Source organism: Cryptomeria japonica, chromosome 8 (assembly GCF_030272615.1).
Source record: "Cryptomeria japonica chromosome 8, Sugi_1.0, whole genome shotgun sequence".
NCBI classification, from domain to species: Eukaryota; Viridiplantae; Streptophyta; class Pinopsida; order Cupressales; family Cupressaceae; genus Cryptomeria; species Cryptomeria japonica.
Window position 1 is genome coordinate 203,044,077 of NC_081412.1, and position 27,027 is coordinate 203,071,103.

Below are 27,027 nucleotides of genomic sequence, written 5' to 3' on the forward strand. Positions count from 1 at the left end.
TAATGATCCAGTTGTTTAAGAGAAAATGCTAATAGATTATGTATGGGTCTTAGTCTAACACCCTTTATAAAGGTTATATTTAGAGCATGTATTCTAGTGATAAATATTCCCTCAATTCGATTGAGAAGAGATGATCCCAATGGACATTCTAAAAATTTCAATTTTATATTTTAAAAGAAAAGAATGAAAAGATTTGTATAGGACTCTTAGTCTAAGGGCCTTTGTGGTCTACGATATCTTAGTCCAAACCCACTAGTATTCTAACAAAAAGTACCTCTCAATTTGTCAGAGACCAGATTTTTCTCAATGAACAAGACAATACAACTTCACTTCACATTTTAAATATAAATAGACAAATGTACTGTTATGCATATTATATTAATAAAAATTATATAGGGCAAATAAAACAACCCATCAAATCAATTAATAATGAGATATAAATGCACTAATATATTAATCAGTCGCAAAATTTCTATAGGAGAAAGGATGCAATAGTTGAGCATGTTTCAATTCTTGTGATAGAAGTTGTTGATTTAGTATCCCAATACTTACTAATTTAATATCCAACCTTTGTATAACATTGCACCAATAGTTGTATGAAATATTTCATTTGTTGTAAAAAGTAACTAATCATGTGAGGCCACATCAGTTGCACAAATATTGGGGCCTTTTTGCACGCCTATTGGTCTCACTTTTTTGGGGGGTGTTTTGGAAACCTTGACAAAAAGCATGTTGATGTGGCATCATATTTGATGATGTGGCCCTGAAACCTTAGTTATAAGTAGGGGACTTGTCAAGCAAGCAGCTGTAAAAAAATCAAAGTGATTTGAAATTCCACATAAGATTTTGAAAAGCGCAAAATTCTAATGAATCCTTTCCCCTAATTTTAAATATCTTAATCAAGAATCAATAAATATCCTAACATGAAACACACCCCATATTTATGAACTTGATTGCACTTTTTGAATATGAATAGATAAGTACACAGACATAAGAATCTATTAAAATTGGATTTTTAATTAATTTGATTAAAAAAAGGTAAGGAATTGCATATCCAATAGCTAACCAAAAAAATTAATTTCCCCTAAAATAAAGAATGTAAGTTTAAACACACAAACAATGGTGAAGACATAGCATTCTAATAATCCAAAAAATCCAAGGCGACGGGCGTTACCAGAAGCTAAAGAATGTGGTTCAAATCAAGTCTGGTCCAGATTTTCTTGCTCAGAGATACCTATCCATATGGCCTGGAATTCGCAATTGTTATAAAAAAATTACCGTTTTATATTTATCTTGAAATTTTTGAATTTTTTGACCTCTCGAACGAATCACAATTTCGTTCGCATATTACCTAAATCCTAGATCAGTTAGTTTAATTGGTCCGGACCACTTGGAAGTCGTTTGTATTCATTGTACTGTGCTGGTTGCTTCGGTTTCACTGGAATGCATTTTATGACAACCGCAATTGGCATGCTCAAGAACCCTAGCAGCACACTTATTAACCATAACTTTCCGTCCAGGGGAACTGTGCTTGAAAAATTACATAGAAATTGTACCATTATTATTTGGAATACAACAGTGGATGTTATTACTCCGATGAAAATCCAGTTGTTAAATGTGCCCTTCAACACATTTATCTTCTCTATTTCTCTCGAATTTATTTCGTTGAACACCTGTTGAAAACCAAACCAAAACAATTAATTAAAATAAATAAATAAAATCAATTACCCTAACTATTTCAAAGCCCCTAAAGAAGCCACAATAAAAAAATTTAGTCGACCAAAATTCTCCATTCATCCAAGCTCAAATCTTCACCATTCATATGGGTTCAACTCGATCCTTCATCAAAATCAATCCAAAATTTTCAGAGCTTTACAGATATATGTTACAGAAATCTCACATACATAAAGAACAAACCCGTATAACAAAAAAGATCTCACTTAAAAATGAAAATGAGATTGTTTTAAGTTTAATCTTCTTTATACTGTCATCTAAAATAATGTTCAATATAAATTAAACATTTGATATTGTTTTGAACTCTGTACATTTTGTTCTAAATTACAAATAACAAAAATATCTGGTTGTTGAAGAATTCTTTCATCTATTATGTGAGATATGGAGAATGATCCCTTATAGCTCTTAAGAGTAGGCACCTCCAAAGTGAAAAAATGTAGATTCATCCGTTTCATTTTTGGCAATACTATTTTCATCTTTGATTTCAACCTTACGATATGCAGTCTTGAATTATCCAAGACTTACTTTTCTTTTTTTATTATTTTTTGCATGTTAAATCAATTTTGAAAACGTTTCCTTTAGCATGTAAAACTTTTAGGGTCCAGCCCAGGGCAACTGCTCAGAAAGTTTCCTGGACTGTAGACAATTTCTCGACAGAGCTATATGTTGATTCAATGCATTAGCTTTTTTATTAAATCATGTGCCCTATATTCATTTGCCGTAACCAATGCTCCGTATATCAGGTAAAATATCACTGAACACTAACATAACCTTGAACAAAGCAAATAAAGATATTACCTGACAGAAGACAAATGAGTTAAAAATTAGCGTATTCAGAACTGATTCTGCATCAGAACCGTGCAATCCAAGAAGTCGTGTTCCTTCAATCTCCAGAACTGCCATTACAATAAGTTGATAGATGCTTTGGCCGATTACGTTCCTCCACATTTCTCTAGTGATAAAACTTCCAGTTCTTCCAACTGGCATTCTCTTCATCAACTCGTCATTTGGAGGTTCAGTTGCCAATGCCAAAGCACCGAGAGTGTCCATGATCAGATTAACCCATAGTAACTGAACTGCAGTAAGAGGAGCAGTGCCTGCGGTATGAAATATATAGCAAACAAAAAATTGATCACGTTTCGGAGAAATTAAACAATTACAACCAACTTTGCAGTAAATAAGCGCAAACTAACCTTCCTCAACACAAGAAAACAGAAAGTAGAATTCAGCTTCCCAAACAAATAGTGCCTAGGTAAGATCCCATATATTCATGCAAAACTTATTGAGATTCAGCTTAATACTCTAGTACATAAGAAAATAATCAAAATTCACACCTGTAAGGCATGCTGAAACAAAGTTCACAATTAGAGCAACCACATTAACTGTGAGTTGGAACTGAACAAATTTTTGAATGTTTATATATACTGAACGGCCCCATTTTGCAACGTTAACAATTGTTGCAAAATTATCATCTAAAATCACCACGTCTGCACTCTCCTTTGCAACCTGCATTTATAAGAAGGCAATTTACATAAATGTAGAACTACAATACATTGTATTGAATCTCTATTAACAAAGTGGAAAAAAAAACATATTCTAAAGAATCTCCAGTCAATTGTCTTTGGCTAATGGATAAAGTGTCATCAGTTTTACTATAATTGAAACTTTAAATTGTGTAAAAGAAATTTAAATTCAAGCCTGCGTACCATCTTGCCAATGGACTTCAAAACTTCTAGATAAGCATCAAAAGAAAAAAGTATTCAATATAGTAGTAGTATGAGTTATTGCTAAGAGTGGCAAGCATATGCCTATTGTTCAAAGTTCAAACTCAATACTAGAACCTGGGTGGACAAAATGGTGAATCTATGTGCCTTTATAGAAAAGGTCAAACGTTTGAACATGGAGGGTGTCAGGGAAGTGTAGGGTTGTACACCTCATGGAATAATATATAAAACAAATTAAAAAAACAATTTTCTTATACAAGAAGATACTTCTAGACCAAATTGGTATTTTGCTTGGTGATGATAATTTCCCTTTACATTCTGTTAGGAGTTTCTCAAATTTCAGCTGGTTAGGGCTGAAAATTAAGCCTTGAGGAAACCAAGCACTTGCAAGAGATTTCTTGCTTTCCGAAATTTGAAATATGTCAATCTAGATATGATAAATGAATTTCCCTTATTTTGAATTCTAGATCCTACAAAACAGTACAAAGCTTAAACATGCTCTTATTTTTAAACATGCTCCCATTCAAAATAAAGATTTGGTAACAACATATATACACGCATACATTTTGATTTATCAATGCCCTTATTTTGTTTTCGACGCTCTTTTAGAATTATTTTATTACAATTTTTGAGTTTACAATTTTTCCCTCAATTTATCCAAGTTTCCAAGAATGTGCGATGGGGCTGGAATTTGGGGACCTTTTTTTCCTTCAGATCCTGTGGACAGTCATATAATATTAAAGAAAAAAAATTTATCAAGAAAACATGTTATTGTATACTTAGAACAGATATCTTAATTACATCTAAGAGATGTCTAGCATCTATATTGTATACTTACAAGTTAGAACAGATATCTTAAATAGACAACATGAAGTTGATATCTCTCAATGTCTTTCAAGTATACATATTTATGTATTCATACTACTTTATTAGATTTGATATATAAATAAACATCAAATTTACCTTAAAAATTCTCAATTATCCACCCACTCTAATACACCCCATTTACTACTAATATTAAACATTTTTGAAAACTGAAGAACACTTTTAACATGATGTCAAACCATAAACACCAGTGTTACCTGGAAATGCGTTTCTGGCCTAAAGGCACACGTTCCGGAAATGGAAACCATTTCGGGGACTTGGGGACAGCCGGAAACGTTTCCAAGTCATTCCCGATCCCCAGAAATTTTTAGAAACCGTCTCGGAAACTCGGAAACAATCAACCTTTTTATCGGGGACTGTTGACCGTCCCCTGACCATCTCGGGGCTGGATGGCTATTTCTGATCGAAAGAAACTGAGAGATTAATTTTTTTTTATTTTTACTTGGCTATCGATACTATAGTGTCATAAAATTGCAACCCTTGCAATTTTCGACCACATTAGGATCTTCGCATTGGCGAATCGAATCCCCAAGCCTGATTTAAGACCCGAGACTTGCTCAATCCCCGAAAACTGCACTTTTTCTGCCCTTCCAATGTCTTGAAACCTGCTTTCTATCCTGGATAAGGGCAAGACAAGGGCGTGGCGCCCCTCTCCCTGCCATATCTTGGGGCCCCTTCTTTCAAACTATGCATTGAACTTTGCACTTAAATCGGGAAAACTTCTCGTGTCGGCCTATGATGAAAAATCAGCCTATTAACCCTAATTGACGAATATATAAGTTGCATTTGCCCTCCCATTTGCAAAAGTTTGAATACATGAGATCGTGCATTCAAGAGCATTCAAGCATCCTTTCAAGCATTGAGCATTCTCAAGTCTCCCTTCAAGGCTAGGTGTTGCATTCAAGTCAAGGATTCAACCATTGAAGAGGAGATCTCTTTCATCGTTCAACTCCATACAAACAATTCTATCTACATTCCTATTGCATCCTTCCTTGATGTGATTTACATTTTAGTCTTTCATTTACATTTACTTGCAAGTACTTTCTTTCATCATTTGGTTAATTCCAAAACTGGGGTTTGACCTGAAGGCAAACCCCCAATCCCAACCCCTTTTCCTCTCTTTTATGTGTGTAGGTTGCAAGTGCACAGCTGTTCTTGCAGATTTGGACTCCATTTACAGAGGCGGAAAAACCCTTTTTCGTTTCATGGATTTTTCGGAGGACCGTGTGCACTTCCAACACAGTCTCGATGACTTTTCCTCAAATTCACAGGGCAGCTTTGTCTCCACATATTATAACCAGATCCAAGTGCACAACTTCATCCCATGCTTCTATTTCAAGTTATAATCAGTTCTTTGCTACTTTTACACTTAGTCTCAAAACACATAATTCAACAATCTTTCCATTCTAAAAGAGGGGTTAGCTTGCCATTTTCACACCATTATCAATACAGAACTGGTGAAGACGTGAAGTGTGAAAGGCCAAAGCGTTTTTTGATTTTGGTCTGAGCAAGGAAAAAGAAGGAAAAAGAAGACTATGAAGTATCTGACTCAATGATTTTAGAATTAGAATCCAGATTCTAATTTATAAATGTTATTATGTTGCTATGATAAATGTAAAGTGTGTTACAATGTTATATAAATTTCAGATTTCCCTACATATATATATAGCCAACCCCTACCGTCTCCTGTTCCGGAAAAACAAAATCCCTGGAAACTCGTTTCCCTAACCCCTCATCCCCTGTCCCGGAAACTCAGGTTAATGCAGATAAACACATATATTCTATTGTTATATCATTAATTATCATTGAAACTATCGTTTGGAAATGACCAAAATTTGTTCCTTTTATTTTTTTAAATATCATTTTTTTGGTAAACAACTGTTGACATGGGGACATGAGGACAGCTAGGGAAATTTTTAGCAGATTGGGGCTTCAATGTCTCAGGGATGTTGGGATGTCCCAGAGTACCCCCTCTAAAACAAGAATAATCTGAAGGATGCCAAAAATATCACAAGAGATGTGAAAACAAAATGCAGAATAAACGTGGATGCATTAGGTGCATCCCCTCCACATCCCCAAATCTTCTAAATGGCCCTAGAGAGCAGGGATGCATCCCCATGGAACACTTTAATTATCAGATATTTCTGTAATAAAAATTACATTGTATACCTCTTTCAAATTTTTCATATTTTTTTCCCTCACTAGAAAAATTATGCAAAAGAGACCAAAACCAGATCAAATAATATATGAACCAAGATAAGCCTTCAACACTTTTAAATGTTCTTTAATTAGGTGCATCTAGCTCATCCAGTCGAGGGTCTGACGAATTGAATTTTTCACAGGAAAAAAAAATCATTTTACAACTTTAGAAGTTATATGAGAGAGGACGTAAATAGACCTTGAATTTATTGAAAGAACCATTGCATATGAGAACTTGAGAAAGCTTTGATGAAGAAAGATTGTGAAATTCTTTAAGGCAGAAGGAAGACATCCAAAATCATTATAAGACGGCAACATTATAAGACTAAGAGTGGACTGAACATTGAAAAAATGGGCAATAAGAAGCTGATAAGAATGGAGTTCTGGCTACTTAAATGTGCAACAGCAGACTAATATTGTGTTTCTTGCAACTATGGTTACCATGTAATTAATCCAGCACACCAAACCAAACTTGTCACTCAAAGGATTAAAATTACTTCATGAATGCTCCCAATGCAGGCATTATATTTTAACCATCCAAATGCCAACTAGGCAGATGGAGTCAAGAAACCTAATGCAGGTCATTTTGGGCAGGTCTGAGTAAGTAGTTTTGGGAACACCTTCACCAAATTTCACAAATCACCTTTATGGTCTCTGATATTTCTCTAAAGATTAAGTGGAGCTATTTTCTTTGTTTCAATGTAAAACAACAACTATATTAACGTGGAGAGCCAACAAACTCTAGGTATTCTTAATAGCATTACAAAAAATAATGTTGATGTAAATATTCGAGTCTCTTAATTTTCACAAGAAGATTACTCCTTAGCTCCATATCTATTTTTGGCTAGAGTAGACTTTCCTTAAAAGGTACAGCACAAAATGGTGTGGTGCCATATTTGGACCAAATATTGGCTTGCATACAATATCTATGTCGTATTCAGAAGTATCGTATTCAAATCTGGTAACCAATATGTGGATGTGTGCATTCAAACAGGGAAGCTTAACCAAAGAGGAAGGTTATCAAGTCATGTGAAACCTTATGTTATGTGGGAATTCTTTTTAGTTCCCAGCTTTCTATTGTTGAGAGATGAAAATGATAAATGACCAGATGCAAAAGGAAGATCTAAAATCTAGAGTAGAGATGATCTCCCTCTTCCCAAGAAAGTGCATCTGTTGATAAATCTTATCAACAAGTCACATTTACAACTCTTTCTTTCTTTTTCCCCTCAAAGAGACTAAAATACTAGAGAAGGTGCCTAGAAGTTTTCTTTTTTTGAACATTTTCAGTGAAAGGAAGCAAGGTAACAGAATCAGCTTCCTACACTGATAGAATGAGGAAAGTTGTGCAAATTTTAAAACTTCAAACCTTGACAGTTACAATTTGAAATGAACATTAAAGTAGAGATAAAAAAATAAACAACACCTTCACAGATAAAAGCATACAGCACAAGATATACATGCGGAAAAACCCTTTCGAGAGAAAAACCAAACACTCCAAAAGCTTGCTCAATGTATTACAATAAAGCATATCTAATTACAAACACTTGCAGAGCGTCTTCAAGGATTGATCACAAGCTTGAATCTTGGAGTAACTCTGGCAATGTAATGATACCTACAATGAACAACATACAACTCCATTCCAAACACTCATACTTAAAGACTTGCAAGATGTAGACCTACAAATGCCACATGCCAACATCCCCATTGCTAAATAAATGCAATCTGGAAGATGAACATGCAAGGTGCCTCCCTTATCCTAAGCATGAAAGCTGCAACCAATCTTGACATGCAATGTGCCTACCACATGCAAGATTGACACTTGCCTCATTTCCACTTGTTATGACTCTTACATTATAATACAAGTTGTCATAGTCCAACTCCTACAATTTATGACACATGCATCTATTTATCCCCAACTCAAACGAAAATGGTGCCCCTAGTTCACAACAAATACACCATGTTTCTGTAGAATATTAATGCAAAACAAGCCAACATATATTTACTTGTCATGTCCCCTTTCTAGAAGTAAAGAATTAATAATATTTTGAAGTGGGCTCAATCAATTTTGGCCACTTAAATATTGTTTAGGTCCCCTACATAATGTTTAAAAAGTGGTTTTTAAACTTTATTCAAAAAAGGACTTTTGAATATAATTAAAAGTACTTTAAAATATTTGGAGGGAAAAGTAAATTACAATAAAAATAAAAAAATGGAGGGCCGGGAAAAGGCAATTATAAAATAAAGATCAAACACAACCAAATCATCCGATTTTGTCATTTCATTATTCCTTCTATTTTGGAGATTGAAGCATTCATAGACGAAAACCCTTGGTGTTGGAGATCCAGAAGATGAAAACACTTTTTGTTTTCCACAATTGCATTTGGGGATGAAAACATTCATTTCCATTGAAGTGATTCTATTCATTCAAAGACTACACTTAGACTTACATATTGAACTCATTTTCAGCTTGCTACAGTGTCACTACAGTAATTTGAAGTTGTTTTCAACTTGTGAAGTTTTCACTACAATGATTTATGTAATAATTCAGCTTGTGGAGGTTTGGATTGATCAATATTTGCAACCAAATAAAAAACATATACTTTATTGGCTAATTGGTTGATTGAAAGGCATTTTTAGATCATTTACATACCTAATAGTGGTATTTTTTTAGGGTTTGTTGCTACAGTGGCATACATTATTGCTGATTACATTGTGTGATGTCCCCTTCTAGTTAGAGACATCACTCTAGCTTGTGATTAGCCTATCAAAGACCCTCGTAGGCTAGTAGGATTGGATAGAGGGTCACCTTGGCGTGGAGATCTTCTGGGGACAGAGCAGAGTACACTTCTGGGTTGCCAGAGTTTGTTTATGATGAGTTTTGCTTTGAGTTTGGCTTGGCCAGGCTATTTTTAGCAGTTGGAGATGGACCCCTGCTATTTTTAGCAGACATCACGGTCAGATGGGTGGTCAACTGGTGAGCTCCAGTTTCAGACGGCATAGCTAAATTCAAAATATTCATGGAGCTAGACAAGTTTGAATAACTTAGCATTTATTATTAAGTGATTTAATAATAAAGTTATAAAGTGACTTTATATTATAATCACTTAACTTGAGGGTCAACTCATCATTAGACGGGGCCATGTTTTTAATTAAATTATCTGAGCCAGACTATTGAAATATTAAAATTAAATGCCCATTTAATGATTAAAATCGTTTTGACACCCAAAGTGAAATTAAATGAAACTACAAGCAAAATTGTAATTAAGAGGATTAGGGTACGATTTGCAAAAAGGATATATAGCGTTGAGTTTGGAAAGAAGGGGAGGATTGCTATTTTTTATTTTGGCATTTGTGAAATTGAAAGGGTTTTGCTCTGGAGACTAGGGTTTTCAGCCACCATTGGAGGACGTAGTTGCTTCAATGTTCACCATCTGAGTTGATGAAATATTCAGTGATATTTGGTTTCAAGAAGACTTTCATTCAAAGGTCTTATTTGCATCTAATTGCGCAGAATTGAAGAATAAATTCATGAGAAATTATTGCAGATTTATTGAAGAAATTTTGGTGATTAACAAGTACGGCACGGATTGCTACAGTGCCTCCGTACGGACTGCTACAGTGCCACGTGAACAGTAAAAAATTTTAAAAATTAAAATTTGCAGTTTGCAGATTTTTCATCTACTGGGACAGCAAAAATCAGGTTTTTATCTTACATTGTAATGAATTTGTTTTTCAGGCATATTGGCCATAAAACAGAACAAACATTCCCTTGATAGTCTCGTAAATTAATTCCAGTAGTAATATTATTGTTTCAGTATTATTTTAAGCATAGGAGTTTATTTCAGTATTGTATCATTGCTCATTATTACCAAAAAAACACAAAAAAAATCCATAAACATTCAAAAACCAAAACAAATTCAAATCTACTGCATTCAAGAGAAACAGTCAGCAGAGGAGAGCCAAGTTGGGTTCTTACACATTGGCTGTCATAAGTAAAAAATTAGATATAGGATTTCTATGTTGGTGTTTCCATGATTAGTATTTGTGTCATAATTTATCCAGCAACTCATTATCCAATTCTACTTCCATATTTGGTTAAATTCAGTGTTTAAGAATTTCATATTAACATTGGTGAATGATAGTATAGATGTCTATAAGAAACCAGTCATAATTCGGCAGACAGTTGATAAGGATCGATTATTATTTGCAAGCAACCAAAAATATATACGTTATTGGCTGATTAGCAGATTGAAAGGCATTTTCAGATCCTTTGCAGATCTCATAAGGGTAATCTATGGGGGTTTGTTGCTACTGTTGCATACATTATTGCTGATTGCATTGGCTGTCATAAATAAAAATTTACATCTGGGCTTTCTATGTTGGTGTTTTCATGTTTACTAGTGCTGTCATAATATATCCAGCAGCTCATTATCCAATTCTACTTACATATTTTGTTAATTTCAGTGCTTAAGGATATGAAATAAACATTGATCAGAGTTGCCGGAAACTCCTTTGTCCCTCCCTGGGCAAACATATCCCTGTATCCATTCCCATATCTGAAACAAATATGTATCCAATACAGCCCGGATACACATTGAATACTGTACCCACATGTGCCCAAAAAACCTTGATTGATTTGATTTTTCTTAAATTTGACCAAAATCTTCCTAAATTTAAATTTAAAAAACTTTATTCATGCATTTTTAAAAAAAATGGTATAAACAAAACCTACACCCAATGAGAAAGACAAATGAAATGTTTTTCTATTTGAGTAACCCTTTTTTTGGGTTATCTTCCAATGAAACTCTACTATTTTTGCATATTGTAAAATGTTAAATCAGCTTATCATTATTTATGTAGCAATTATGTTGTATATGTTTTTTTCTGAATGATATATCCAGCCGTATCCATATTGGGGGTCTTAAAAAATGGCCGTATCCGTATCCATATCCATATCCATGCAACTTTGAAATTGGTGAATGATAGTATCAATATCTATGAGAAATCAGTCATAGCTGATATGGATTGATCAATATTTGCAAGCAACCAAAAATATATACTTCATTGACTTATTGAAAGGCATTTTCAGATCATTTGTAGACATTATAGGAGTAATTTATGGGGGTTTGTTGCTACTGTTGCATATATTATTGCTGATTACATTGGCTGTCATGAATAAAAAAGTAGATCTGGGTTTCTATGTTGGTGTTTCAATGTTTAGTATGTCTGTCATTATTTATCCCGCAACTCATTATCCAATTCCACTTACATATTTGGTTAAATTCAGTGTTTTAAGGATTTTATATAAACATTGGTGAATGATAGTATCGATGTCTATAAGAAATCACTCATAATTCAGCAGTCGGTTGAAATGGATTGATCAATATTCGCAAGCAACCAAAAATAAATACTTTATTGCCCAATTAGCTGATTGAAAGACATTATCAGATCATTTGCAGACCTCGTAAGGGTAATTTATGGGGGTTTGTTGCATACATTATTGCCGATTACGTTGGCTGTCATAAATAAAAATTTAGATCGTTGGTGTTTCCATGTTTACTATTGCTATCATAATGTATCCAGCAACTCATTATCCAGTTCTACTTACATATATAAAAATTGGTGAATGATAGTATCGCTTTCTATAAGAAATCAGTCATAATTGTTGAAAATAGTTAGGTCGGATCCCTAGCGTATTAAATTTTGATGTGGCCCTTGGCCATTAAAATTTATTGTATATTGTGATGACTTATGAGATCACTTAATGTAATTGGGGCTGGGCCCAAAATTGTAACTTGTAATATTAAAAGGGCAGACCCTATTTGGGCACATAAGCAAAATGTAAAGGGTAACTTGTTATAGGGCAAGACTCAAAGTGGATGTAACTTGTAATTGTAAATTCAAATTACACCTTGGCGCCAAACTCCTTGTGGCCGACCAAGACTATTAGATCATTTGTAACTCATATATATGTAAGGCAAGATATAGCCTTAGAACACATTCACTCCTCCAGCAAAAATCTACTTCTGTTGAGCGAATATGTTTTGCCATACGAATTCTGATCTGCTAGCATTCAAGACCAACGAATCTAATCCCTTGCATAGCGAACTTGTTTGGGAGGTCTCCTTGTCATGCAAATCATCTCAAAGGTGGTGACTTCTCTTCATGTTGTGCGTGCATCTTCACGCTGAAGAAATCTAATTCTACTCTGCCCTAGGGTCTGCTCATTATCACATTGGAATTCAGCTAAGTTCAGATCTGAGTTTAACATTCAGATAAGTCTGCTCCTATCTAGCCCAAGCTGGGCGAATTTGTAATTGTTTATTTCTGGCCTAATACAATCAGATCTGAGACCTTTTGATACTGGGTTTTTCCTCCAAGAGGAAGGTTTTCCCAAGGTGTCTGTGTGTTATGTGTTTGTTCTTCATTGCATTCTGATTTTCTGTTATTTATTGATTAATCTGATTAGTAAAATTAACATGTTATCAGAGCTTGGTTTCGTAAATAGTTGTGATCAGATTTATCAATTTTACTATTTTTTCAGTCTAACCTACTATTCAAAAGTTTAGACAACATGGCTTCTTCTCTTAGGGCTGAAGACAGGTTGGAAGGTTTTGCAAATTACACCTCATGGAAGGTCAGAATGATGATGGCCTTGAATGATCTTGCTGAATATGTTAGCAAGGATGCTGAAGAACCTACTGATAAAAAGGAAAAGGAAGAATGGAAGGACTTTAAAGCTCAAAGGTTGATCACTGATTCTGTCAAAGATCATATTGTGTCATCTATCTCCAAGATGAAGTCCACTAGAGAGATGATCAGCACATTGGAGAAGATGTACGAAGTCAACAACACTAGCCACATTCTTGCCTTGAGGAATCAGCTCACTCACATCCAATTGGAGAAAGGGGAATCCATCACCTCCTACTTCATGAGGATGACTGATCTAAAGGATCAACTTTCAGCAGTTGGGAAAGAAGTTGAAGATTGCGATCTTACCTTGACTGCCCTCAATGGTCTTCCTCCACCTTGGGAACCATCCAGTCAAGGAATCAGTGCTAGGATCGAGCTTCCCAAGTTTGAACGATTAAGGGGAGATTGCATCCAAGAAAAATCTTGGTTGGCTACCAAGGGAGCAATTAGAAGCTCTCATGGAGGAGATCATCACATGCTTGTAGCCCAATCAGTCAAGAAGAAAGGTGGAAATTGGAAGGAGGGCAACTTCAAGAGGAATAGAGATTTCAAACCTTCAGCAAGTCATGATTCAAGAAAGAAGCCAAGAGATCTTTCACACATTCGCTGCTTCAGATGTGACAAATTTGGTGACTATGCGAAGGAATGACAATATCAGCCTAAGCAAGGAGAAGCAAACCTAAATGAAGTTGCAGAACCGAAGGATAATGAAAACTTCCTCTTCATTTTTGCGTTATCAAGCAATGTGCCGAGTGATAGCAACACTTGGTTGATAGATAGTGGTGCATCTAGGCACATCACGGGATATCGGAAGCACCTCTCAAACTTGATAGAAAAAGAGTCTAATCTTCATGTGGTAATTGGTGATGATGCACGGTATTCAATAAGAGGTTTCGGTAATACTTCTTTAAATTTAGATTCTGGTATCTCCCTACATCTCAGTGATACTTTATTTGTACCTGGAATTAAAAGGAATCTTATCTCCATTTTTGCATTAGAAGATAAGGGTTATCAAGTAGCATTCTCTGAGGGTAGAGTACTTGCATGGCATAAGAAATCTAGCTTTAAATCTGCTCGTGTTATTGGTAATAGATATGATAGTTTATACAAGCTTTCAACTCGTACTGTTCAAACCCTCATTCATGAGGCTGCTGGGTCTAGTGAACTATGGCACAGAAGGCTTGGTCATCTACACTTCCAAACACTTCTCTCACTTGAGAAGATGGTCAAAGGTATGCCTAAACTTAGTCACCTTCATGATGATACTTGCAAAGGTTGTGCTTTAGGTAAGAACACTAAAAGTCCATTTCATAAAAGTGAAAGTAGAGCTAAAGAAAAATTAGCACTTGTTCATTCTGATTTATGTGGACCTAGGTCTGTTGCTTCTCCTAGTGGATTCTTATATTATGTTATATTCATAGATGATTTCTCTAGAAAGAATTGGATTTACTTTCTGAAAACTAAAGAAACTGATGAAGTACTAAGTATGTTCAAAGAATTTAAGGCTTTAGTTGAAAATCTATCTGGAAAAAGAATTAAAGTTTTAAGGTCTGACAATGGAGGTGAATACACCTCAGATAGTTTTCATGACTTTTGTGTAGAGACGGGAATTAAGAGAGAGTTATGTGTTCCCTACAATCCTCAGCAAAATGGTGAGGCTGAAAGAAAGAATAGATTCATTGTTGAAGTTGCTAAGGCAATGATTCATGATCAGGATCTGCAAACTTTCTTATGGACCGAAGCATCTACGACTGTAGTGTATATTTAGAATAGATGCCCTCATTGTGTGTTGAAGAACATGACTCCTGAAGAAGCCTTCACTGGAGTCAAACCTGATATCAGCCACCTAAAGATTTTCGAAAGTCCTATCTATGTTCATGTACCAAAGGAAAAGAGAACTAAACTAGAGCCATCCGGGAAGAAAGGTATCCTTGTTGGATACAGTGAATCTTCCAAAGCATTCCGAGTCTACATTCCAAGGCAAAGGTATATTGAGGTAAGTAGAGATGTTACTTTTGAGGAAAATATTGCTCTTAAGAAATCTAAAGGTTCCCTTGTTTATAATAATAAAGAACTTAATGATAGTCAAGATATGGATATTGATACTAACCCTGAGATTCAGAGGGAGACTATTGAGCCTCTTGAATATATTGAGCATAGTGATCCTTCTGAGCCTCTAGATCCAACTGATGGACCCAGAGATATTGCAGTCAGTAAGAAGAGACCACTTTGGGTTAGGAACACAATCCAAGAAGCTGAAAAGTTTGCAACTCCCAAAGGAACATTCAGAGAAAGGATACCTCAGAAGTTCTCCAACCATGTTACAATGATGTGCAACATTATTGAGACCGAACCATCAATATAGAAGAAGCTATGAACCAGCAAACGTGGAAGTTAGCCATGGACGAAGAATATCAATCCATCATCAAGAATGATGTATGGGATATTGTGCCTAGACCTAAAGGTAAGTCTATTGTATCCTCTAAATGGTTGTTTAAAATTAAACGTACTACTGATGGAAGTATTGAGAAATATAAAGCTAGATTTGTAGCTCGTGGTTTTTTTCAAAAGGAAGGCATAGATTATGAAGAAACATTTGCTCCTGTTGCTAGATATGCTTCTATTAGAACCATTATAGCTATTGCTGCAGCTAAGGGCTGGAATTTATATCAAATGGATGTAAAGACTGCTTTTCTTAATGGTGTCATTGAGTAAGAAGTCTATATTGAACAACCAAAAGGATATGAGATTCATGATAGAGAATCCCACGTGTGCGGATTGAAGAAAGCTCTTTACGGCCTCAAGCAAGCCCCTCGAGTTTGGTATGAAAGAATTGATAAGTATTTGGTTAGTTTAGGATTTTGTAAGAATGATCTTGATTCTAACATTTACTTTAAAGTATTTGATTGTGAAATTCTAATTTTGGTTTTATATGTGGATGATTTATTTCTAATTGGTGAAGATAGTCTTATCATTAGATGTAAGAAAGAATTAGCCACTGAATTTGAAATGAAGGATCTAGGCCTAATGCATTACTTTCTAAGATTATAAGTATGGCAAAGATCTAATAGTCAAGGAAAATATACTATTGATATATTGATAATGTGGTATGATGGATTGCAAACCTATGTCTACTCCTTTGGAAACTAACTTGAAAAAATTGAGTTTATCTGTAGCTAACTCCGATTTTGCAGATCCATCGAAGTACAGGCAATTGATTGGATCCTTGATGTATCTAGTTAACACTAGACCGAATATTTGTTATGCAGTGAGTGCCCTCAGCCAGTTCATGAACAAACTGAAGCATGTTCATCTTGTTGTAGCCAAGCATATCCTGAGATATTTGCAAGGCACAGTTGGCTACGGGCTAAAGTATCCAATCAACACTGTCATCACCCTAGAAGGCTACTCCGATTCTGATTGGGCAAGTAGTGTAACTGATAGGAAGAGCACTTCCGGGATTTGTTTCAGTTTGGGTTTTGTCGTGATCTCCTCGGCCAAGAAGCAGTCCTCAGTTGCTTTGAGTACTGCAAAAGCTGAGTACATTGCGTCAAGTGTGGCGTCAAGAGAAGTAGTATGGCTTCACAAGCTTCTTGCTGGGTTGTTTGGACAACCTTGGGAACCCACAGTCATTCATTGTGACAATCAGAATTGTATTAAGATGTCTGTTAATCTTGTGTTTCATGACAGGTCAAAACATGAGGAAACCCATTATCACTATGTTCGTGATATGGTACAAAGAGGTGCCATTCAGCTGAAATATGTCAGCACTGATGAGCAGATTGCAGATGTCTTCACCAAGCCTCTTGCTCGAGTGAAGTTTAGTACTTCAGAGAGAGACTTGAGTTGTTGAGAACACAGTTTTGGCTGAGAGGGAGTCTCAGTCACAGTGATGCACTAAGTTAAATCTTGCACCCTCTGCGAGCAATGCAAGGTGGAGTCACCCAGTACGGGCAATGCAAGGTGGATCCATTCTCTGCGGGCAATGCAAGATGGATATCATGGAAAGAGTCCATTTATTTTCTTTTATCACCCTTTGAGAGTGTCATGGTGATGATCACAATATAACCTGGTTATTTATTTTTTTTGGTAATCCTCTCTAGCTAAGATGGAGTGTTGAAAATAGCTAGGTCATATTCCTAGCATATTAAATTTTAATGTGGCCCTTGGCCATTTAAATTTATTGTATATTGTGATGACTTATGTGATCACTTAATGTAATTGGGGTTGGGCCCAAAATTGTAACTTGTAATATTAAAAGGGCAGGCCCTATTTGGGCACATAAGCAAAATGTAAAGGGTAACTTGTTATAGGGCAAGACTCAAAGTGGATATAGCTTGTAATTGTAAATTCAAATTACATCTTGTCACCAAACTCCTTGTGGTCGACCAAGACTATTAGATTATTTGTAACTCATATATATGTAAGGCAAGATAAAGCCTTAGAACACATTCATTCCTCCAACAAAAATCTACGTCTGTTGAGCGAATATCTTCTGCCATACGAATTCTGATCTGCGAGCATTCAAGACCAGCGAATTCACTTTGGACAACAGCGAATCTAATTCCTTGCATAGTGAACTTGTTTGGGAGGTCTCCTTGTCATGTGAATCATCTCAAAGGTGGTGAATTCCCTTCATGTTGTGTGTGCATCTTCAGGCTGAAGAAATCTGATTCTACTCTGCCCTAGGGTCTGCTCATTATCACATTGGAATTCAGCTAAGTTCAGATCTGAGTTTAACAGTCAGATAAGTCTGTTCCTATCTAGCCCTAGCTGGGCAAATTTGTAATTGTTTATTTCTGACCTAATACAATCAGATCTGAGACCTTTTGATGCTGGGTTTTTCCTCCAAGAGGGAGGTTTTCCCAGGGTATCTGTGTGTTATGTGTTTGTTCTTCATTGCATTCTGATTTTCTGTTATTTATTGATTAATCTGATTGCTAAAATTAACAATAATTAAGCACTCGTAGTTGCAATGTTTGACAGATACAATTTAGATCTGCTGTTTATGTTGCACTTGAGGAGGTATACCAGCAGTATGAGAGTTTAAATTTGCTGTTCGGAAGTGCAAGTTTGATTTGCAAGGGTTTGCAATATTGCATTATTGCTAATCAGCTAGGGTTCCGCATCTACAATGGTTATTTTATTATTGTTCCAACTTGCACATGTTTGATATTTAATCCATTTATTAGAGTTGTTCGTTTGGGGGCATTACACTTCTGTTCAATAAATGATGTGAGTCTTGATAAGAGCACTCTATTTTACCATGGCAATGCCAAAGTAGCCATCAGTCAATGTCTATGAAAAATACTAATTTAAGTTTCATCTATCTTAGGCCAGTGCAACTGTGCAAATTACATGGCTTATGGTTTGATATACTGATATAAAAAGGAATATAATGATACAGATAAGAATAAAATATGATATTTCCAGTGATAACATGATCAACCTACAATCATAACTTGTTTTATTAAAATTGCACAATAATAAAGCAAATTAACCCAGTCTATGAAACAATATTTCACAGTTAGTATACTTTTTCATCACATTCAGTCCATGGATGGTAATTTCACACCTCAGTCCCTGCAATCCCCATTGCAAGCCCAATGTCAGCTTCATGCAAAGCTGGTGCATCATTGGTTCCATCACCAGTCACAGCAACTACTTCTCCAAGATCTGTACGCAAGTGTTTCACAAGAGTGTGCTTGTCCATTGGAGAAGATCTTGCCATGACCTGCACTCTTAAAGTCAGCATTTTTCAAATAAAAAGATTACTTTATAGTTTATTTATTAGCATCTTATTAATGAAAACTAAAAACAAATGTATTTTATTGAAAAAAAAAAAAACCAAAAATTCAAATTCATCAATTCATTTATGTTCTCTTTCTTTTAGTAACCTAAAAAATGATATGGAACAATCAAATAGGTTCTCTGATCATAGTACCTGAATTTTTGGTATAAGATTTTTCATCTCTTCTATACTCTTTACACGAAAATCAGGACCTTCAATCGCAATACCGTCCTCTGTTAAAATACCACACTCTGTTGCAATTGCTTTTGCAGTATTAATATTATCCCCAGTAACCATTCGCACAAGAATACCAGCATTTTTACAAACTTGAACAGCTTCCTTAACACCAGGACGAACTGGATCCTTGATGCCAACAATAGCAACAAAAGTGTAACCGTTTGTTGGAATCTCCTTCTCTGGAGAAAAACTGCTTTCCAACTCAATGAAAGCAAGGCACAGAGTTCGAAGAGCTTCACAAGCAAAACCATCTATAACATTCATTAGATGACAAGATAATGCTTCATCCATTGCATCAATCTCACCATTCGCATTTACAACATTTTTACACATTTTCAATACGATTTCTGAGGCACCTTTACAATAGGCTCGATGTTTTCCATCAGGAAGTTCTACCACAACAGTCATTATTTTCTTTGCGGAATTGAAAGGTTGAACTTTTACTATTTTAGATTCTCTGCGCTCTGCAACAAAATCTCCACTCAATGACAGTCCAAGCTCTAGCAAAGCAGACTCTGTGGGTGTACCTAATATTTCACGTTTTCCCTCCTTGGTCACCACTACCTCACCACCTGTGTTCTGGAATATGGACTGGAAAAGCAATTTTAGCACAATTTCAGGGATTTTGGACCTTAAATTCTCAGCTTCCCTAGCATTTTCAATCTTACTGGCAATTTCGCATATCCAAACTTTAACAACAGCCATATGGTTTGTTGTTAGTGTCCCCGTCTTATCACTACAAATACATGTTGCAGAGCCCATTGTCTCACATGCTGAAAGATGGCGCACAAGTGCTCTTTCATTCATCATCTTCTTCATAGCAAAAGCAAGGCTCAAAGTCACAGCCAGTGGCAAGCCCTCTGGAACTGCAACCACAATGATTGTCACTGCAATTGCAAAGAAGTTCACTATAGTAACTGCATCAGCTCCTGACCATGCTAGGTGATTGATTGACTTCTCTATGATCAGCCTTAACGTTAATACAATGAATGTAACTGTTGCAAATGCTAATCCAATCTTTCCAATAATTGTTGCAACACCATTAAGTTTGACTTGCAATGGAGTTTCGTCTTCACCTCCTTCAGTCAAGGTTGCCATTAATTTACCCCATCCTGTTCTCATGCCAACAGTAGTGATTAAAATGTTAGCAGATCCATCCTGGACCTTTGTTCCAGACAAAACAAAAGGACTATCTTTATTCACACTTACTGGCTCACTCTCCCCAGTCAAACTTGATTCATTTATTAATAGAGAATATCCTGAAATGAAAAGCCCATCAGCTGGAACTAGATCCCCAATTGATAAGTGCACTAAATCACCAACAACGAGGTCATATATGGAGACCTTTTGTCTATAGCCATCTCTTGTAACCTGTACAAAGATCTTTTTTTTTTCCTTATCTAAATCCCTGAACTGCAATGATTGTCTGTAATCACTGATCGCTGTAACAAACACAACTATACAAATGCTCAGACCAATGCCTACACCATCGTAGGCACCCTTGGGCCAACCCTCAGTAACGATTCCAACACCTAAGGACACTATTGCACAAACTGCAAGAATCATGAGTGTCAAATCTTGAAATGCTTCCCACACAAAAATCCAAAATCCCCGAGGTGGTTTTTCATCAAATTTGTTGAACCCAAAAATTTTCTGCCTTAGTTTCAAGTTATCTCCATTTGCAATTATACCATTTGTAGCTGATGTAGTGAGTTTATCAGCAATTCCTTCAACTCTAGCATGGAATCTCAGCTTTTTTATATCATGGCCATCTACAATGGAAGCTAGCTCATCGGCATCAATACCAAATCCAGCTGATTTGACATCATCCGGCACATTGTACGTATAAGGACTCAACTGACCAGCTGCATAACACCAGTGTTAAACAAGTCTACTATACAAAATTCCAAAAATATGCTACACAACTAAGACATGATTCTCCAGATTAACTAACCATACCATCAATAAAGTGAAATGCAGCCTTTGAAACCAAAAGGGCCACCCTAAGTTTCTCCTGTTACAACAAAAAACAATTAAAAACAGCAAGTATAATAATAACAGGTTCTAATCCTTGAAGATTGAAAATGCAACATAATCAGCTATATCAGAAACAAATTAAACCTGCATTCACCCTTATTCTACAAACCAAATAAATACATGCATGATACACATATCATGTAGAAAATGACGAGTTTGTCACTCAACTGGAAACCACATACATCTGCAACAAAAATTATGAATCTGCCCTTAAAAGGTGTGTACAATACTGCATATATTAACAAAATCCTGTTGATAATCCTCTGCATGCGGATGGTAGTAATATCTTTCTGAAAAATGTTATATCCTTAGGCTTAAACAGAATTTTTTATGGCAGGTAAAGAATAAGAGAACTCATAATCAATTTATGTGTCACTGATCACACCTTTAGTCAGGTGCCCCCTTGGGAACCCCTACCTATGAGCTGGGCCCCACCCATTTTCATCTAAGACATCATTGAGAAATCGATAATTAACTATTGTGCAAGCTTTTGATCTCCTAATGGTTAGTTTTGTAAATGATGTTCAATTTACATTCAATATGCAAGTTATATTCTATTAAATAATCTTGTTTTATATCTTATTGCCTTAATGTATGAATCTGACTATCTTCTTGTTTGTGGCAGGTTAGAGGAGCATTTAATATTTTCTATGTCCTATCTCACGAATGCCACTCAATATAAGTATTAACAAATGGGGTACAATCAAGCAATGCCTTGATCGGTCATGACCGATCAAGACATTACTTGATTGTGCCTCTTTATTTATACTAAACAAATGCATGTTTCAATGTTAATGTCAATCAGTGTGGAGTTATTATAACAACCGATGTCTATCGGTGTTCGCACAATGTTAACAGCCGATAGTTATCGGTATGTTAGCCTTAACAGCCAATAACTATCGGTGTAGGCTTAACACCCGATAACTATTGGTAGCCTTTATTATTAAGCCACCCGATTTATTATATGCAACCCAATATTAATCAGTATTTTCATTAATCATTTATTTATCATTAATTTATGTTAATCGATATAAATTGAAATGCAAGATTTAGTAATCGATGAACATAAACAAAATGTATAGTATTATTATCAATGAATAGGTTATTTATATGCAAATGTAGAATGGCTATCAAAGAGGAATTAATTGCTTGAAGGTTTTATCATAGTTATCGATATGATAAATGATTGAATGAGAGACTTCATTTATCTCTCATTCAATCATTTATCTTACTGAAGCTATCATGCATTAACACTCCCTCTTAGCTAGGTAAGATGAATGTAGACAATATATTCAAGCATCACAATTCAATTGATAGTTAGCATTTTAGACATTCTTAGGAAATCATACCACCTAATCATATGATATGAAGTATCACCTAAACACGTGATACTGAAGTCCATCACATCAATCTTGTGATTGACAGGATATCACCTAAGCATGTGATATCAGTATTGCCTACACACGCAATACTTAAGGATAATCATATAAGAAAGATTAATTTCTCATCTTATCCAAGTTGTGATATGTGCACTAACATTTTAAACAAATGTTTTATCACAACACAATCATGGCACATCCATGACACACCAGAGATCCAACATGATAACTGGTTTGGACATTATAAGATCGTCACCTTATAATGTCCCCATACAAGTGTTCACTATCTTGAGAGATCGTCACCTCTTAGATATGAACCCAGGGGAGAGAATCCAAAAATTGTCCTATCATGACAAAGAGGTTTACACATTAAACATCTTATAGGTATGCAAATATAGATTACAAAGCAAATTACCTTTCTACCATACCTAAACCCTTTCTGAAGTGATCAACCTTCACTTTGGAAAGAGGTTTGGTTAGAATGTCTGCAGTTTGATCTCCTGTACAAACATATTCCAGTTGGATTGCATTCCTATCTACCATATCTCGCACATAGTGGTATGGAATTTCAATATGCTTGGATCTGTCATGAAACACTGGGTTTACTGAAAGTCTTATGCAGCTCTGGTTGTCACAGTGTATAACATTGGGTTTCATAGATTCTCCAAACAACCCCACAAGCAACTTCCTAAGCCATACTGCCTCTCGGGCAGCCATAGAAGCTGCAATGTATTCTACCTTGGTGGAGCTTTGAGCTACAAAAGACTGCTTCCTACTGATCCAAGATATCATAGCTGAACCTAGACTGAAGCAACACCCTGAAGTGCTTTACCTGTCTGTCACACTTTCAGCCCAATCTGAATCTGTAAATCCGTGTAGGTCTATATCAACTTTCTCATATTTGAGACCAAGGTTTAGGGTACCTTGTAGGTATCTCATAATGTGTTTTACTGCAACCAGGTGTATCTCCTTTGGTTCACACATAAACTGACTTAGAGCATTAACTGCATAACAAATATCTGGTCTTGTATTTACGAGGTACATCAGGGACCCAATCATCTGTTTGTATTGAGTAGGATCAATGGATTGTGACTCTGTTGCTGCTTCTTTAAGTTTATGTAAGTTGGTTTCCATAGGAGAGGAAGTTGGTTTCCATAGGAGAGGTCATGGGTCTACAGTTTAGCATTCCGAATCTCTTCAAAATTTCCAAGGTGTACTTTCCTTGGTTTAGTATAATGTTGTCAGAATTCTGCCATACTTCCAATCCTAGGAAGTAATGAAGGAGTCCTAAGTCCTTCATATCAAATTCTTTGGATAGATCATTCTTGCATTGATCTATAAGGTGATCATTTCCTGTGATTAATAAGTCATCAACATATAAAATTAATATTAGCATATCACCTTTATTTCTTTTGTAGTGGAGATTAGGATCTGCATCATTTTTGGAGAAGCCTAGTCCTGAGAGATAGGTGTCAATTCTTTCATACCAAGCCCTGGGAGCCTGTTTGAGCCCATAGAAAGCTTTCTTGAGTCTACACACATGAGACTCTGCATCATGAATTTAAAAACCTTCAGGTTGCTCTAGGTAGACTTCTTCTGAGATCTCACCATTTAGAAAAGTTGTCTTAACATCCATTTGGTGTACCTTCCACCCCTTTGCTGCTGCAATGGCTAATACAGCTCTTACTGATGTATACCTACCAACAGGTGCAAAAGTTTCTTCATAATCTATTCCTTCCCTTTGTGAGAAGCCTCTGGCTACAAATCTGGCCTTGTGTTTTTCAATATTGCCGTCTGCAGCATGTTTGATCTTGAAAAGCCATTTAGATGAAACCACAGATTTCTTGGTTGGCCTAGGAACAATTTCCCAAACATTATTTTTCATAATGGACTGATACTCTTTAGACATAGCATCCTTCCATACTTGGTGTTCAAGTGCATCTGATACATTGATTGGTTCAGCTTTAGAGAAATCATTCATAAGGGCAACATAGCTAGTGAATTTATTAGGCCTTTTGCTTTCTCTGAAGGTTCCTAAGGGAGCAACAAATTTTTGAGCTTCTACAGTTTTGGTGGCAAATAGTGGTCTTTTCTTGAGGTTTTCTCTAGGTGGACTTTGAGTTTCACTCATAGTTTCCTCAGGATTCTCCCTCTCAAGCTCAGGAGTAGGATCTCTATTTAAGCTAGGGTTGGGGATATAGACTTCAGGATCTAGAGAGCTTTGGGCTCTTTTGAAGGCTAAGTTTTCTTCAAAGATCACATCCCTACTTAGTTCAATATTCTTTTGACCAGGTATATATATCCTGTAGGCTTTGGAGGTTTCACTATATCCTACAAAGATTCCCCTTTTTCCAAAAGGTTCTAATTTTAATCTTTTCTCCTTAGGTACATGAATATAGACAGGGCATCCAAAAATCCTAAGGTGGCTTATATCCGGTTTTGTTTTAGTAAAGACTTCCTTAGGGGTCTTATCTTCAAGATGAGAGTGAGGACATCTGTTTTGAATATATACAGCAGTGCTAGTTGCTTCCGCCCAAAGATTTAGATTCTGATCAAGAATCGTAGCTTTGGCAGCTTCAACGATTGTCCTATTTTTTCATTCTGCTATCCCATTTTGTCGAGGGTTGTAGGGTATTGTTAACTCCCTCTTAATCCCTAAATTTTTACAAAACTCTTTAAATAATTCTGATGTGTATTCCCCCCCATTATTAGTTCTTAGGGTTTTAATTTTGTTTCCTGAGTAATTTTCTGTTAGTGATTTGAATTCTTTAAACCTGTTAAGGATATCTTCTGATTCTTTACATTTCAGAAAGTGGATCCAGGTTTTCCTAGAGTAGTCATCAACAAATATTACATAATATAGAAATCCCCCTAATGAATTTACAGACATAGGTCCACATACATCAGAATGAACTAACTCTAAAATTTTACTTGTTTTCCTAGTACTACTCTGAAAAGCACCCTTAGTATTTTTATCTAGGGCACATCTTGTGCATGCCCCTGAATGATATTGCTTTAGCTTGGGTAGACCTGTGACAAGGTCTCCCATTGATCATAAAGCTCTAAAATTTAGGTGCCCTAGTCTTCTATGCCAGATTTCATTGGCATCTGTAGTTTCATGAATTAGGGCTAAGTTGGGCTCTGTGCATAGCTCATAGAAGTAGCCTCGTCTTTGACCAATTGTTTTAGCTTTCTTGATGGATAAGTTCTTTGACCAAGCCAATACTTTGTTGTCCATGAAGGCCACTCTGTATCCATTGTCCTCCAATGCTGATATTGAGACTAGATTCCTCTTAATGCTTGGAACATATAGTACTCCTCTAAGTTGTAATGATACACCTGACTTTAGTTTGATGGTGCAATTTCCAACTCCTTTGACAGGGTGTGTAGAGTCATCTCCGATGGTTACCTCCTCATCATTCTCCTCTTTCATGGAGTCTAGTACTTCTCTGAATCCTGTGATGTGTCTGGATGAGCCACTGTCGATCACCCAGGAGTTCACTTTGTTTGAAGCTTGATTTGTGAGTGCTGAATAGAGCACATACTTCTCGGAGTCCTCTTCCGTTTTGGATTTTCCTGTTTTGGCAAATGTGGCTTGTTTAGCTCTTTCCGGACATTTGGCAACATAGTGCCCAAATTTGTCGAATCTGCAACACTAAATTTGAGAGAGATCCTTCTTGAAGGAGTTCTTGCCGTGACGACCTTTTCTCTTCCTGAATTGCTTCTGCTTGCCTTTCTTGTTTGAGTTAGTATTTAGAACTTGAAGATCTTCATCTATATTCTTTTGTTTGATCCCTTTCTTATTTTGCCTTGATTCCTCTTAGAGACAGTCAGCCTTTAGCCTATCGAATTTTGGGAAGTTATCCCTTGCACTGATGCCTTGTACGAATGTTTCCCAGATGCTAGGCAACCCATCTAAAGCAATGAGGGTTAATTCTTTGCTTTGGATATCATATCCAAGGGTTGCCAGTTCATCCCTTAGGGTAGATATTCGCATGAAGTAGGCATTGACTGATTCTCCTTTTATCATGGCTATGTGATTTATCTCTCTTTTTAGAGCCAAGGTTCTACAGGCATTCGATATTTCAAAAGCGTCTTCAAGTGCTTTGAACATGTTGAAGGTTGTTTCATGTTTCTTTATAATGGGCATAATGTTGTTCCTTACCCCATCAACTATGATTTTGATAGCCTTATCATTTCCTTCTTTCCAAATTGCTTTGTCAGGTTCAGTCTCAAGTTCTTTAGTTTCAGTCTTTACAAATGATTCAATTTTGTTTTCTTTTAGAATCATTTGAATTCTGAATTTCCATGCGGAGAAGTCATCACCTCCTGCGAGTCTGTCTTCAAT

General features: G+C 36.0%; 1 protein-coding gene across 4 annotated transcripts in view; it reads right to left on the bottom strand.

Annotated features, from left to right (window-relative positions):
* Window positions 1–1,062: 1,062 nt before the first annotated feature.
* Window positions 1,063–27,027, bottom strand: part of LOC131048386 (calcium-transporting ATPase 2, plasma membrane-type) — an 82,160-nt gene continuing 56,195 nt past the window's right edge. For all 4 annotated transcript variants that reach the window (XM_057982333.2, XM_057982334.2, XM_057982332.2 and 1 more), the window contains exons 2-7: window positions 21,223–21,277; window positions 19,180–21,128; window positions 18,811–18,969; window positions 3,069–3,240; window positions 2,533–2,831; window positions 1,063–1,673 (exon numbers count right to left, since the gene is read on the bottom strand). In XM_057982333.2, the coding sequence (XP_057838316.2) occupies window positions 1,368–1,673; window positions 2,533–2,831; window positions 3,069–3,240; window positions 18,811–18,969; window positions 19,180–21,128; window positions 21,223–21,277 (2,940 nt within the window). In that variant the 3' untranslated portion in view covers window positions 1,063–1,367. The remainder of the gene's footprint in view (window positions 1,674–2,532; window positions 2,832–3,068; window positions 3,241–18,810; window positions 18,970–19,179; window positions 21,129–21,222; window positions 21,278–27,027) is intronic.